At 35.6% G+C, this 17,110-nt stretch overlaps 1 protein-coding gene across 1 annotated transcript in view; it reads right to left on the reverse strand.

The window, feature by feature from the left end:
• Positions 1-17,110, reverse strand: part of PTPN13 (protein tyrosine phosphatase, non-receptor type 13 (APO-1/CD95 (Fas)-associated phosphatase)) — a 133,472-nt gene that overhangs the window by 45,888 nt on the left and 70,474 nt on the right. Inside the window, exons 16-22 of the mRNA XM_008568306.1 lie at positions 15,618-15,780; positions 10,482-10,899; positions 10,245-10,339; positions 8,238-8,294; positions 2,586-2,675; positions 2,144-2,251; positions 1,837-1,968 (exon numbers count right to left, since the gene is read on the reverse strand). Of these exons, the coding sequence (XP_008566528.1) occupies positions 1,837-1,968; positions 2,144-2,251; positions 2,586-2,675; positions 8,238-8,294; positions 10,245-10,339; positions 10,482-10,899; positions 15,618-15,780 (1,063 nt within the window). The remainder of the gene's footprint in view (positions 1-1,836; positions 1,969-2,143; positions 2,252-2,585; positions 2,676-8,237; positions 8,295-10,244; positions 10,340-10,481; positions 10,900-15,617; positions 15,781-17,110) is intronic.

Genomic DNA, 17,110 nt, shown 5'->3' on the forward strand with positions numbered 1-17,110 from the left:
AATGAATTTTCTATAAAATATGTACTGAAAACAGAATTAAGATGGAAATCCCTTAGAGCTTTATTTAGGGGGAAATAAATTTATTCTGAATTCTTATGCTTCTTTTGCTAAAATAATGGTGAATAAAGGAGCCCAATGTTCTGCTTTTTAAAAAAAGTTTTAGACTTGGATGCCTGAATCTCAGAGGTACGCTACATTTCCAACTGCAGTCATCTTCCTTTGCCCGAGATGACTAGACTACAACTAGAGCATAAGGCTCTTGTGGGCAGTGGTGGTATCTTCTATTTCCCTTCTACGTGTTGTGTTTGTTCACAGTAAGCAAGTGCTTAAAGTATTATTTATATATGTAAATATATATATATATATATATACACACACACAGAGAGAAGATATCTATACAATTCTTAGTGAATAAAAGAAACCATAGTCAAAATGCCTCATCTATATAGAATTTAAGAAATTTTTATAATGTCACAACAAATTATATGAATGTTTTCGTTTTCTATTTTATCATGTATCTAAAGTGATGCCTAAAATTCACTATCTAAACTTGTTTATCTGCTAGTTTTTTATGAATTCTTTTACATATCTCCCAGTATCTTTGGGATGAAAGTAACAAACACGTATCTAGCACTTCATTGTTTTTGAAAAATACCATTAATAATGACAGCTAAAATTCACATTTAAGTTCTTAATATGTACTAGGCAATGTGCTAATTCTTTATATCATCTCATTTAATTTTCATAATCTGTAAGATAAGCACTTTTATAGTTACCATTTGATACACGGGCAGAGTAAGGACAGGAAGGATTGGTAAGTTCAATGATTTGCCTAAGGTATACAGTTTAAAGTGGTGCAGACATAATTTAACCCTGGACTCTGAAGCTCCCATATTGCCCCCTGCTCTGTTTTGCTCCACGTGGGCTGCGTGTGCTTCTTTCACAAACACTGTCCCACTACTTGATCCTCCTAACAACTTTCTGCAAGACAGAGAAGGCAGGACAGAGATCATTGTCTACTTTCTTTTTTTTTTTTTGTCTTTTTTTCCGTGTCCGGCAACGGATCGCAACCCTCAGTGTCACCCCCGTACCGGACCGGGACCGGCAATGGGATCTCAACCCTCGGTGTTGCCCCCGCGCCTCGCTCAGCCAGTGAACGGGAACCGGTCTGTATGTGGGATCCGAACCCTCGGCGGGAGCGCCTCTGCGCTTCCCAAGCGGCACACTAGCGCAGTACGCCACCGGGCCGGCCCCAACTTTCTAAATAAATTAAAAAAAACCAACTGGCTCAAGAAGACTTAAGTCATACTGCTGATAAGCAGCATGGACAAGGCTTAAACTCAAGACTTGATCTTTGTCAAGTGCCTTTTCTCCCATAACATGCCAGTGGCCGGGATTATGAAACAAAATGATATGGTCTCATTTTAAAATTTCTGGATTGTTGTTATTCTTTTCCTTTATATAATCTGGTTTTGGACAGAACTTCATAGATCGCTACTATATAATTGTATTAATTACACAATGATAAAGAATTCTATTTCTGATTTGACCTAACAAGAGATGGAACACGCCAAGTAATTAGAATTTACTTAAGTGACATCAATTTTGCACAATGAATCCATTTTTGTGTATGTATTACTAAAGAGGAATGAGACAGAAAATCTTGGAAGTGATGAATGAAAGTTACTCTGATGCATAAAATTAAAACAATTAGAATTACACAAGTCAAACTGCGGGAAAGGAAATAAGAAGCTTAAATCCAATTTAGTGGGTCAATGAATTGAAGTGTTTGTGAAAAGTGAAATAAAACACATAATTAAGAGACATTCATATTACCTTTGGATATCTTTTCTTTTGGCTGAGAGATAACGAGTGTCACATCTTCAGGTGCATTTTGCAAAATTTCAATTGCAGCATGGTGGCTGACCCCCTCCAGACTTACACTATTCACAGATATCAAACGGTCTCCTGTAAAAATAGACAATCCAGTATTTTCAACAACAAAGAGAAATCCAGACTAAATCTTAGAAATATCATCCCTTCCTCAGTATTTTTGTTTGGCCTAAGTTCCACTTTTGCTATCTCTGCAAATTCATGCCTGTCAGTAAGTACTTAGAAAATTACTAAAATGTAAAGTACCTACCTGGCTTTAAGCATCCATCCAAGTCAGCTGGTCCTCCAGGGGTAATTGAACTGATAAATACCCCTAGATCCAGTCTTCCCATCTTCTCCCCACCAACAATTTGAAATCCTGCAAAACAGCATATTTTAAAAAGATCTTCATACTGGTGCTTTCAATGATGGATTAGCTTGCTTGAAAACAGAAATGTGCAGACTGTTGATATCAACTATGATTAATAGGTAACACATGTGAAATGGAACTATCTGTTAAATTTGGTGGAAATACTTCTTGTAGGCACTTCATCTTCAACATTTTGTGACTGGGTTGCTGGAGTGATAGGGTTGTGGGCGGGCAGCCAGTATCCTGATTAGAAGTGGGCTGGTGCCTCAATATCAATAAACTATGTTATAGACATTTTCTCTTTGAATTCTCACAGACCTTCAAGAATTTCACAGTGACTTACCTAAGCCATACTTTGCATCTTTTTTCAGGTTCACCAACATGATCTCCCTTTCTGGTGAAGATACTATGCTCCATCTTTTGTGTAGCACATCTATTGGGAATTTATAATTTTAAAACAAAATAAACATAACATGCTCAGGCATTGTCAGCTTGTTCCAATTTAAATGTTAACAAAGCTTGTTAATAGATTTCAGTCATTTAAAATATATATTTTAATGTTGCTGGTGTTATCTTTTATCATAATTAATAGTTTACAAAATGACTATTAGTACACTTATTCCCCAAACCCCTTTGAAATAAGTATATTTTAATTACAAATGATTAAATAAATCTCAAGGGGTTAAATGATTTGAGCAGATTTTAATCAGTTAGTACAGGAAAGAGCTGAGCCTTTAATTTAGGTTTTCTGACTCCATGTCTTTTGTTACATCATAATCGACTCCCTGAATCTGACAATGCTCAACATATTAAGAATTCCCCTCTAATAAGTAGTTGACGTTTTTCTGTATAATCAGTAAAATATTCTTAGTAATTTCTTGAGTACAACAGCAATAAGAAGAAACTGTATCTACTTTTGAAAATTCCATTAATAATGTTTTGTCTAACACATCTACTCTCAAAGGATTTTCATTTCTTCCACATTTTATTTGTGGAACAATCTCATGAGGTAATAAGTAAACAGATTTTTAGCTATTGTTTTGCATTTGAGAAATAACAGTTTGTGACTTGTTCAACGTTACAGCTAGTATCACTGCCCAGCAAAATGCATGAAGTCAGTACTTGATAAATGCTAGTTAAATAAACTGAATGAATATCATCATCAGAACTAGAATTTACTTTTTCTTATTTATACTTAGGTTTTTTTTAAGTGGGCTAATCAGTCACATCTTCTTAATTAAACCAATAAATATGACACTTAATTGCCATGTTGATAAAGTTAATTCATCTTCTTAGCAATTCAAGCATTTGCACACACACATTTCTTAACGTCAATTACGATTTGATAGTTCAAACCGGTCTGTGTGTGAAGGTGTTGGTAGTGGTGGTAAGTAAGTTTAACATGCTCAGAAAGATATTTGCAAACTGAATTCTCAAATTCAAGTCTACATAGTTCACAAACTTTCTGAAAATTAGAGTCTATGGCTTCACTAAAGTGTAAACTAGAATTTTCTTAAACCTTCATATATATTTTTGTAACAACCAAATCACTATGAACACAGACCTTATTTCTGTATGTCCAACATACAATCACCCGTGGACTTACACTTGTACAAATATGTTATAAAGCAACTAGTATTTTTGTTACATGATGTGTGAGTATTGATACTTAAATGAGGTAAATGAGATACTTCACATTCTAGAAATAAGTTCCTTTCATTTCAGAAAACAATAATAACAATAATTTAGTCTCAGGAGTGAATTAATTGTGTATCTTAAGCACCATTTTAGTGCAAGTTTGCTAGCTCCCTGTAGTGTATATGCTTCCATTGTTTCTTTTTGACCAAAACATAATCAATAAGAGTGGTAGTAGTTTGGCAATTGTAATGATTTTATTGATGAGATTACAAAAACTATCACTGAACAATGGTCTGAAGAGCCTTATATACTAATTAGTCCTAAGCAGAAGCTCATCCATTATTTAATGCCTAATTCACTGAGGTTATCTAAGTATCCAAGATCCTTTCGTTCTAAAATAGTCAACTAGCTCTAGTTTTCGGCTAGAACAAATACAAAATAACATAGAACAAAACCCATAAAATAAAATAAGATAAAGTAAAATAAAACAAATAAGGAAATGAGGTCACATTTAAAACTGAAATCAGCACAGTTTAAGCGACCACATTGGTGAGGTGGTAAGAGGGAACAGGTAAAATCAAAGTCCTTTGTAAAGTGATCAAACAATGATGATTGCTTTGCATTTCCATTCTCCCCCAACCCCCTTCCCGTTTCTGATTTAACCACCTGCTGCCCAGGAATTAGGACACTTGGAAACTGATGAAATTCATTACTCTATGATAACTGATAAAACCAGAAGAAGAAAGAAAAAATAGCTTGGGGAGAATAATGGCTTCAGAGTTGCTCTGTTCCTCCTCCCAAATGAGAATAGAAAGATTTTAAATCTCCCGATAAACCCATCCTAAGTTGAAAATACTGTTAAGTTGAAAATGCATTTACCATACCTAACCAACAGAACATCATAGCTTAGTCTAACTTACTTTAGACATGCTCAGAACACCTGCGTTAGCCAAGTTGTGCAAAACCACCTAACACAAAGCCTATTTTATAATAAAGCATTGAATAGCTCACGTAATTTATTGAATACTGTACTGAAAGTGAAAAACACAATGGTTGGAAGGGTATTCAAAATAAGGTTTCAACTGAATGCCTATCACTTTTGCACCACCATAAAGTGAAAAAATCTTTAAGTTGAACCATCATACATTGGGGACCATCCGTGTTTTGCAGTTTAGGCAATTCAGGAAGCAACGCGACAAATTTAGCTAATGTTACTTTTCAATTATTGTATAACAATTACAGTATTATGAGAAACATTAAAATTAATTTTACATAATTCTTGGGGTTTACATTTTTTTTTTTTTTCTTTTGTCTTTTTTCCGTGTCCGGCAACGGATCGCAACCCTCAGTGTTGCCCCCGTACCGGACCGGGGACCGGCAACGGGATCGCAAGCCTCGGTGTTGCTCCCGCGCCTCGCTCAGCCAGTGAGCGGGAGCCGGTCTGTATGTGGGATCTGAACCCTCGGACGGGAGCACCGCCGCGCTTCCCAAGCGGCACACTATCCAGTGCGCCACCGGGCCGGCCCGATATTTTTTTTGTTTTTAAAGGAATATTCTGTGTGTGTTTTGAAAAGTTGAGCAACTTTTTTTTTTTTAGAAATCACAATTAATCAAGGAACTGAAATCCTTTCCATATCTCTGTTTCAAAGTGTGAGATTAGAAGACTCACGACTTTTTTACCTTCTCTTTCCAAGTTTCACATTCTTTAACAATCTCTGGAGGCCATATAAGGTAGGACTGAATTCAATACATTCATCCTTGTTCTAAGTGATAAATAATTCAATATTAACATTTATAATTTTCACCTAATAATATTGGCCAGCAGGGAGAACACTGAAATTAGAATAAGAAGTCCTATATTTGACTCATGGGCAAGGAATTTAACTTTTTGATCCTTAGTTACCTTATTTGGCAAAACATACTTGTCATTCTATATTATGTGAAAATTTGATTCTCAACAGAGCACTAATTGAGGCTACTTGGGCAGATTCAAAGAGAATTTTCAGGAAAACATAGCTTTGTCTGCAAGCTGACTGGGGCATACCTCCATAGGAAGGTGGATTGGCCCTCTTTCAGTGGCGGGTGGGAAGATGAGGCTTCTAAAGGCTTATAAAATAGAGAAACTACCCTGCACATGCTCTTGGAAATCCAATGTAAATTCATATTCATTTTCACCAAAACTACTTTAAAGCACATTTCAAGTTCTCATCCTTGAACAGATTATTATACAGTTTCTTTCAAAAGTTTAGTTGGGAGAAATAATGCCTACAAATAAATAGGTGTCATCATGCTAGGAGACAGACTAGAAAGTGAATCAGAGTGTGGGTATTGGGAACAGATGGCCGCCTTCAAATCACGGCACCAGCACTTGCTAATTCTGTGACTTCCTGCACAACTGAACCTCTCCATGCTTTGGTTTCTCATTAGTGAAAAAGAAATAACATTAGCACCCACCTCATAGGGTTGTTGTGGGGATTAAATGAGAAATAAACATAAAGTGCTTAGAACAGTGCTTGGCACATAGCTAGCACTCAATAAATGTTAGTCAATTATTTCCATTGAATAATTAAACATATGAATAATTAAACTATTTTAGGTATGTAATATTCATGTAAGAAATTTGATCATCAGAAAACTATATACCAGTGTCTTTTTTTTTTTTGTCTTTTTCTGTGTCCGGCAACGGATCGCAACCCTCAGTGTTGGCTCCGTACCGGACCGGGGACCGGCAACGGGATTGCAATCCTCGGTGTTGCTCCCACGCCTCACTCAGGCGGTGAGCGGGAACCGGTCTGTATGTGGGATCCGAACCCTCGGGCGGGAGCGCTGCCGCGCTTCCCAAGCGGCGCACTTATCCAGTGCGCCACCGGGCCGGCCCCATATACCAGGGTCTTAATAACTTAGGTCCAAGTATAAGTTCAAAATCTTTTTCTTTAATGATATGCCCTCAGATTTTTTGAGAATCGACACATTTAGAAATAAAATAAGATGAAAAAAAAAAAACCTTCTTCATTAGCTATGAGTATTTAAGACACTGTGTATTTTTACTTTTGGAAACAATTTTAATTCCAAGAAAAATTTTCCTCTCTTGAAGAACTGGTATGTGTATTTCTGTAGAATGAGAATTATACAAAATAGCACCCTGGTGCTTTACAATTGTGACCTACAAAAACAGCACTTCCATATAGTTCAATCTACTCTCATGCATTCCTTTTTGCCTTGGCTATCAGGAAAATTAGAGCTAAAATCATAGTTTTATCAAATTTAGCTATATTAATAATTTTTATTAGCATATTTGATTCTTTTTCATCAGGCTTTTGATTATTTCAACTTTAAGAGTCAAAGAGTTAAGACTCAAACATTTTTGGAGTAAAGTAGTGTATAGGCAGTAATAAAACATTCTTTTCTGTTCATAAAAGTTGTTAGAAAGATCAAGTAAGATAATGTACATGAAAGTACTTTTCAAACTAAATTCTAAAAATTTTGAGTCTACCAACTTTCAAGTCACTGCACAATTCTGTGCTTCTTCCTACAGCAGTTTCTTAGATTACTTCTAAACTATAAATCTGAACATTTATAGTCTTCAAATTCTGACCATAACATTTAGGAGGAGATTCAAAACTGGTCCCCACTTAGTTCTTTTTTTTTTTTTTTGTCTTTTTTTCCGTGTCCGGCAACGGATCGCAACCCTCAGTGTCGCCCCCGTACCGGACCGGGACCGGCAACGGGATCGCAACCCTCGGCGCTGCCCCCGTGCCTCGCTCAGCCAGTGAGCGGGAACCGGTCTGTATGTGGGATCCGAACCCTCGGGCGGGAGCGCTGCCGCGCTTCCCAAGCGGCGCACTATCCAGTGTGCCACTGGGCCGGCCCCCCACTTAGTTCTTAAGCTTCACGCTGGCTGAGACTGTTGCAGTTCTGTGAATCAGTTATCTTCTCTCATGTCTCCATCTCTGTTCACGCTATGCCCTTGATCTGGAATGCTTATCTCCTCTGTTCTGTCTGAATAAATCCTCTTTTTATTTCAGGATTCAGCTCAAGAATCTCTTTAAAATAACTGCCTCAGTTAAACTCTTTTTAATCAAAATTATCTCTCATCTGAAGTACTATCTTAGCTTCTCAATTAGTGTCCTTGTCTGTAACTTGTCACTTCTTTAGTTCATCAACATTAGCCTAATCACAGGTCCCATCACGTCACCACGATGCTGAAAAATACAACTCTCCTTTGAATCCATGTAAAGCCTAAATCCTCAGCATGGAATTGAAGACTTTTCATCGTTAAGTCCAAGACTATCTCATAAGGTAAAAGAGAAGAGAAAAGATATAATGGAAATGAGGGGAAAACATCTTGTAAACCTACCATTTTCTTTTAAGGGTACTTGGGATGAAGAATTTCCAGAACTATGCATAGTCATTCCTGTGGTATAAATTAAATTATTAGACATTTTATAAAATGGTCAGACACTAGATATAGAAGTAATTTCTTCTATCTGATAAATTCATAAAAATCAATAAAACACTAAGGTAGCAACATTTTCTTTTATATATTCTGAGAAGAATATGTCTTCCCACAATGGATATGTTTACTATTTTTAAATAGTACTTAAGAATATTAACTTGTTTTGCAGCATAAATTTAAACAAAAATGTACTATTTATGACAACATCTTGACATGTAAAATATGAAATGAAACTAAAATGAGTTTTTCATTTGTCTAAATGTTCAAAGAAGAGTCAATATTCAATTAGAATGAATAATTTAAATAAAAAACCAAATGTAGAAAATAAATTTCCTTTTATGAGAGTAGAATATTTACTACTCTCTTCTGATATGTAATGGATTTTCATGTAGATCAAAGACTAACTTATGAAAATAGCCTAGACTCAATGAGATCCCATTATACGTGAACATACTTTGAAAAGTATTTTCTAAAAGATTCAATCAGTCTCTTAGACTATTTTCACCACATATGATTACCTATAGGATGAAATCTTGCCTTTTATCTGTTTAAACTTTTTTTAACTGATTCAACTTAAACTGATGATAATATAATCTCTGAAAGTTGTGGAAGCCTATAATAATAAGGTAATATTGCTTTCTGTAAGTATTTATCAGCTATAATGTAGATAGCTCTCTTCTAATTTCATTTATGCCATATACCCCCAACTCAATTTACAGAGCAAAAAAATACATTTTAACTTTGGGTAATTAGGGCTAAATTAACAACTTTGGACCCAAGGAGAGAGTTAAGTAGTACCATTTGGTAAAACAACAGAAAAGGGTATCCTTGTTTCCTTTTTGTCTCCCTGGCTGTTTCATATTTTGAGTAGTAGTTCAGATTTCTGTGCTTAAATATCTACTCATCTGAAAGACTGACTCCAGCACATTTCCCTTTTAAGATGCACAAGGCAACATGAAACCTGAACTATTAATCTTGCAAGGATTTATATATATAAAACTTTATATATATATATATACACACACACACACATACATACAGAAGTTGTGTTTTATATATACATATATATAACTTTTCTCATTAGTGAAAAGAAAATGACATTAGCACTCACCCACTTTTTCTTTAAAAAGTTTAAAGAAGTTTTTCTTTAATGATATGCCCTCAAATTTTTTGAGAATTGACATATTCAGAAATAAAATAAGATAAAAAAAAACCCTTCTTCATTTGCTAGGAGTATTTAAGCCACTGTGTGTATTTTTACTTTTGGAAACAATTTTAATTCCAAGAAAAATTTATATATATATATATATATAAAAAAAATTATAATATATTATATAAAATATAAAATTATATAAAATTATAATATATTATATTGTATATAATATATAATAAAAATTTATATATATATATATAAAACACACAACTTCTATAGATAACTAAAAGGCCCCAGAAAACTGGGAGAATTTGTAAAAGCAAATCACTTAAGAACTTCCACCTAGCAACCACAGCATATTTCATTAAATTATCTAAGTTTTTAGAGACAATTCCATTCATGCTAAGCTGAAAACATTGTAAATAAACCTTTCTTCAAAAAAAAAAAAAAAAAAAAAAAAAAAAAGCATTACTAAGTCCACTCACACAGGCTTGTAAGGAAAAGCCAAAGGAAGGCAATCCAAAGCAAAGGTACAAGACTGTCTGGGTTCTCTCAGTACCACTGTCATGGCTACTGTGACCAAGAGGAAGCTGATCTCTTGTTAAATTAACTGTTGATCTGACTTGGTGCATATTCACAGTTTTGGAAATTAGGACATAGAACCCCAAATAATTTCTTGGTAATTTACATGATCTTGTTCACTTCACTATGGTCATGAGGTATAGGAGAAAGAAGGTAAGCTTATTTATGCTGACCTATAACATATGCTTGACCAGGGTCTTCAGTGGATGAGTCTGATTCATGTTTCTTCCTTTCAGGACTTCTATTTAAACTTGCAACAGATTTTGAACTAAAGAGGGAAAAGGAAGGTAGGAGGGGGAGTGTCAATGTAAAAAAATATGGTGAAAATGATAAAACGTCAAAACAAAAACAAATGTATGAAATGTAGAATTTACAAATATGTAGTTTGGTTTAGTTAATCATGTTCTTACTTATTAAGTTTTGTAAATCCTGCCAAAGATTCTGTATCAGATCTTGCCATCTGGTGAAAAGGTTTTCCCACCAACTCTGCAACGGTTTGTGATGGGGATTCCATATTAACAATGACATTTTTCCGATGAGGAAAGAGAGAGGCCTGACTGAGATCATGGTATGATTTACTCATCCCTCTAGGCTTTTCCTCCCAGGAAGGTTTGTCACTCTTCTCTTTTGAACTGTTCTGCAATGGCTGGTAAAGCGACAGCTCTGAGCAGGATAGCCTCTTCAGAATCTCAGCTTGAACTGACAAAGGTCGAACGGCAAGTTTGTTCAGGGTGCTGCTGGCCAGACTGCCAGTGCTGATTGCTCGTCCCATATTAAATCCTCTAACGGACTCTGCTTGGAGATTCAGGCTCCTAAACGAAGCTCTCTCTACAAGGAAATAGGATTGCTTTACACGACGGAAACACTGCAGTACCTTTATCAGAAGATTTAATAAATAAAATACAGCATGCAGTTTTTAATCATTTCGATTGCCAGTAGATGTAGGTTGCTTTCAAAGTGTGGCAATCGAGGGTTTTCAAAAAGAGGTTTGAAGATCCTCATTTTCATACCATCTCTCCATCCTTTTGGCTTTGTCTCACCCATAGCCTATTCAGCCTTTCCTACTTCATCTAACGATTCTCTTCAATCTGATAATGTTTGGGGCTCAGGCTTGCTGACTCCAAATCCCTCATGGGCTTCAGTTAGAAATAAGAATGACATTTGACAGAAATTTTCAACCCTAATAGTGTCTCTACCAAAATATCAGCAAACCGAGGATGGGGAGAGGGAGATGAGAAACCTGGATGGGCTGACATGGCAACCACACACCTGATGTGCAGAGGAGAGTTTTGCCCAGAGAAAAAGTTCTTGATTATTATATTTATAAAAGCTTACAGCAGATGTGGTGATGGTGTACATCTCTGTGAATATACTAAATACCACTCAACTGTACACTTTTAAGTGGGTGAATTATACAGTATGTGAATTATATCTTGATAATGCTGTTACCAAAAATAGTTCTTAAGGCAAATTATTTCTTTGTTGTTTTGCTACTATGCCAATCCCACCTTCCCACCTTGCTGACTTCATGATTTAACTCAGGCAAAAGAAACAAATAGTATTTCTCTATTATAGTATTTCTAAAGAGAATTTTCTCTCTATTTTGGTATCTGTAAATTAACATGATCAGGGAGCTGGGGATGTCTTTATGCTGAAATTCCTTTCACTCTTAAATACACATCCAAAGTTTTCTTTTAGAGGCTAATTCTATTTTGTAAGAACAAATATCATAGCAGTATTTTAACATTTGAGGCTATTAAAAAAAGCATTGCATCACATGTAAATAAAGGACCAGGGACACAGAATTTCTAATGACTTAGTTGTTCGTACATTTGGTGACCCACATCACTAAATGTGAAGGCACTCCCTTTGGTCTCTCCTGGAAAATAGCAACCCTGTGTTGCACTCTATATAGAAGAAAGCTTGACCACTATGTAAAACAGCTGGAAAAACTTCCTTTAAAAAAGCAAATGTCAAATATTACTGGCTTAGATCTTTAGATTATGTTTCATTTGCCTCCTAATTCCTAGAGAGAATAATAATTGATATTTTATCTCTGGCATAAATAGGTAGGAAAACATTGAAAATTTTTAATATTCATGCATCAGAATAAAGCTTAAATACCTACGTCTCATTGTCACCAGGAAATTTCAATGCCTTTTCTTTGAAGTAGAAGTGAACACCAAGTTAAAACATGGCCTTAAAAAAATAAGACCCTAAAAAAGACTTGTTTAAAAATTCCCAGAATCTTGTTTAATTTAAAATATGGAGTTTTAATTAGAGCAGATAACACTACTACTATTTTTCTTTACATTGAGAGCAGCCTTTAATCAAAGAAGCAAAATGGAGTCTTATACAGATTAAATTACCAGGAAATGACTTTACACCCAATAGATTTCTTTATCCTTAAGGACAGCCAGTTCAGTTTAGGTTTTGTCTGCTTTGTGAACATGTCAGGGATTATGCCATTCAAATCTATTCATAGCCTACTCCTGGACAAGACTTAAAATATTGCATATAGTCATTGGATGGGATCATAATCTATTTGCTTATTTGGTCTGTCCAACTGTCTTTACCCTGCAAATGACTTTAACATGGACCATCAGTATGGGAAAGGACATTAGAATGAGCCTGTATCCTAATACAGTGTTTTAAATTTGAACTCAAAGGATTGTTAGTTCCATACTCAGTCTGCAATCTATACTTTCTAATGTCTGTTTCTGCTATTCAGTCCCTTGTACCATTTTGTGCTTCCTCATTTCATTAACTTAATCATATGCTTTTTTGAGGAGAAGGATTTCATTTATTGACAGTCAACAGTATTTAGCACTTACAAATAGTAAGTGCTCAAGAAGTGAATATTAATCTTAATTAAATTCCATGCAAATCAGTTATTTGGAAACCCACTGAACAGCAAGAGTAAGTACTGGACTAGGAACTAAGAAATCAGGGTTCCAGCCTAGTTTGACCTCAAATTACGAGGTTGGAATGAGACATTATCTCCTCTGAACCTGCCTCCTCATCAGTAAAATTTTGGGACTTAATGGCCGGTCTCTAACGTTCTATCTAGCACCAACATTCTAAGACTCTAAAGAAGTAGTATACATTTGTTAGACCTTCAACCTCCTACAAATAACAACAGTTCTTTTCACTTGTGTAGTACAGATAGTTAAATAGGAAGATAGTTACTCCTAAGCCAGTTCTAAGAAGGAAATAATTCCTTTGAATGTGAAAAAGTTCATAGGGCTCTGCTGCACAAACCTCTAGTCATAGATTACCATCAACCCAGTCTGACTGTAAAGGGAAAACATTTTCTGTAAGATTTCAGAATGTGAGAAAGTTTATAGGGTTCTGCTCCACAAGATTGTCCATGCTATTACACTAAAATGTTAAAAAATTTTTAACAGAATCTGGGAAAAGATATACATAGCTGTTGTGATCCTAGGGGCAAACCTATGAGATACATAGAGTATTCCCCTTCATGGATAAAGAAAATGAGACCCCCCCCCAAATTCAATTACTTTCCAAAGCTCACTTCATCTACTACTACTACATATAGTATAGTGGCATATAGTGTGGTACTTATAGGATAGTAGTAGTAGTATCCTCTATTGCTGCTGATTACTACCAGTAATAGTGGTAGTAGTGGTAAAACAATGTTGATGATGGTTATGATAATAATAAATATTTACTGAATACTTGTGCTGGGCACTTTTAAAGTGCTCTCTCTACAAGTCTGAATTCATTTCCTCTTCACAACAATCTTATGATATAGGTATTATCATTATAACAATCATTTTACAGATGGTGAAACCAAGGCAGAGTTTAAGTAGCCTGCCCAAGGTTTTAGGATTTGTAAGTGACAGAGGCTGATTTGAACACTGGCAGTTTGGCTCCAGAGCTCATGCTCTTAACGACTATACTATACTGTTCTTCAGAGTACTTCAAAAAGTTCATGGAAAAGTGGAATTAAAAAATAATATGAATCCTTCCACAAACTTTTCGAAGACCCTTCATATAAGAAATGTTACGGATGAAAAGGTGGCTTGATACTTTTGTCTTCTGACTTTCTTTGCCATACCACATCTGTAACGATGCAACCTCCAATTGTTCAGTTCTGGTTTGCACTTAATAGAATATTAGTCCAGCTAGAAATGCTGATAGCTCTAATACTGATATTTCACCATACTTTGAAAATACATGAGGGGTCTTCAAAGAGCTCATGGAAAGATTATGAATCTTGTAAATCCATTTTTTATTATCTTTTATAATTCCATTTTCCCACAAACTTTATGAAGTACCCTCATATAAAAGTATATACATCTTTTTGGTAGAGCAAAGCAGGAAAAGAAAAAGAATAATGACATTACTTTATAGCAGTGGTTATCATATTTTAGCATGGGTAAAAATCGTTATTGAGGAAAGCCTCTCAAAATGCAGATTCTAGGGATCCAATTCCCAAAGATTGTTGTTCTCCAAGTTTCAGGTAGGTTCCTGTAATCTTCACTTAAATAAGCATGTGGCCCCCACCCTCATTTTGATTCTGAAAGGTTGAGAAACATCTAGTCACAGATTACCATCAACCCAGTCTGATCCTAAGGGGAAAAATATTTTCTGTAAGATTTCAGGATGTGAGAAAGTCCATAGGGCTCTGCTTACAAGGTCGTTAGTGCTATTCCACTAAAATTTTAAATCACATACTTCAGTGTGTTTCACTTATATCTATAAGAATCTACTATGTAGAATTGAATTCTGTGTAACTTTAATCTCTACATGTGGTCTTGTAGAATAAGCTTTAAATATTTCAGTTCTGATTGAGATATTTCTCTTCTGAATTAGTTTCTTCTGCTGGTTCCTTTTCAAAAGAAAGTGAAACCACTCTCCTGACCACTTATATTGAGTACTGTGATTATTCATCTCAATCTCAGAACAGGGATGCACCGAAATAAAACTAATAGGCAGTAAATCTGCTACCCATAAAACTGTATGGTCTGTCTCTTCACTGACCTGGGTGCATACTCTTTCCATCCCCTGTCTTGTTTCTCCTGTTCTTTCCCTCATCTGAAAAGCCATTCTATTTATCTTTAACCTACTTAAATTATTTTTGTCCTTCAAATCCAATTCAAGTGCCACCTCTCCAGTACGCTAGCCTCTGATTTCCCTCTTCTTGTAGTGTAGATCACAGAGAATGTATGACATAATCTGTTATTAAAATCTTGAACATCTGTTGTGTATTATTGTTCCATGTATTTTGGTCTTGACCTCATGGCCCAAACTTTTATTATATTTATATCAACTAGCCTGTTGCTAAGCACAAAACAGACATTTCATCAGGTACTCTCTGACTGACCTGGGATGCTGTTTTCAATATAGACATGAAGTTGAAATCTCAGCTTCATTTGTGACACTTTTATAGACTTGATTTAGTCATTAAACACGTATATACCTTGTAAGTTTTCATCCTAAACATGGTAGTTCTTTTAAAATTTGAAGCTAAAGTCATGCATGTACCCTGGAGTTGCCTGAAATAGTCTGCCTCTCCTTACCAATATCTTGGGCATCTTGGTTGCTCTGTCTTGCTCTCATCTGCAGCTGGAACTTATGTTGGGAAGAGCAGAGGTGCAGCAGGTACTGGCATACCTTACTGTTGTCTGTCTGGAAGGCATGTTTTATTCCATCTGATGTATTTTGCAATGTGATTTTCTTTTTCTACAATATTAATCAGGGGAATTCATAATTAGAATGCTTTCCTTTCACCTTTTTACATGACCAAATGCTTAATTCAGGAAATAAATTAAATTAATATTACTTGCCTCTTTGAGAAATTGTAGCCTAAATCAGATTGTATAATTGTATACCAACATCATGAAGGGAAACAATTTCCTTTAATGAGATTATTGATATTTTGAGTTTATGGCAATGTTACAAATACCAAAACTGTTTGAAAAAGAATTGACAAGAAATGTGTGTTCTATTCCCTTGGGTAAAGAAACTGAAGTTCAACAAGAATTGATTTTATATATTAAAATATATAATGGAAGAGCTGTGAATCAGTCCAGTAGAATCTGGGTGGCATGAAGGCTGGGATAGAAGCTGGGAGAAGTTAAAGAAAATGTGGAAATGAAGAGGTACTGGTAATACACAGATATTCAGATATGGCAACTCCTGCCAAATACAAAGTAGGAGAATCACAAATCAATTTTGTCTTCCTGGTGTTTTGTAAAAAATGTGTTATCTTGTGTAGGACGGCATCCCCAAATTTGTGACTTATGTGGTAAGGCTTGCAGGTGATTCATATGCCTTAAAACACTAGCATTTAACATGCTGTGGATCTAAGACTGATGTCTCTGGAGAATTGATTAAGTCCGGTTAGATTCTACTCCAGCTCTTGGCTGCTGTGCAAATTATTCTCTCTACTTGCTCTGTTGTCTCTACTTCAAAAGCAGAAATAGCCACAGAAAAGTTAAGTTTAATAGGCTCACAAGATACAATAAGAGAGTATTACCTAAACTTTAATCATGCAGGTGCCATCTTTATCATTTCTGGTCTTGTTTATTCATAAATTTTTTTTTTCCTTTTTGTCTTTTTTTCGTGACCGGCAACGGATCGCAACTCTCAGTGTCGCGCCCGCACCGGGCCGGGGACCAGCAACGGGATCGCAACCCACGGTGTTGCTCCCGCACCTCGCTCAGCCAGTGAGCGGCCGGTCTGTATATGGGATCCGAACCCTCGGTGGGAGCGCCGCCGCGCTTCCCAAGCGGCGCACTGTAGCAGTGCACCACTGGGCCGGCCCTATTCATAAATTTTTAAACTGACTTTTCTTACTTACATAAATTCACTTTAAAGAAACTTTATATCACAACTCTAAATAGAAAAGTATCACTTGCAATAAATAGGATCCAGCTATAAAAATAAATATAAAATAAATGAAATAAAAACAAAATAACATTGTTAAATTCCAGCTAAATATTGTTGCCAATGAAATCTGAGATGAAACCTGTTCATTCTTTGTTAAAAACAGAGATCAGAAAGTGTTAAA

This window comes from Galeopterus variegatus, unplaced genomic scaffold, assembly GCF_000696425.1.
Source record: "Galeopterus variegatus unplaced genomic scaffold, G_variegatus-3.0.2 Scaffold396, whole genome shotgun sequence".
NCBI lineage: Eukaryota > Metazoa > Chordata > Mammalia > Dermoptera > Cynocephalidae > Galeopterus > Galeopterus variegatus.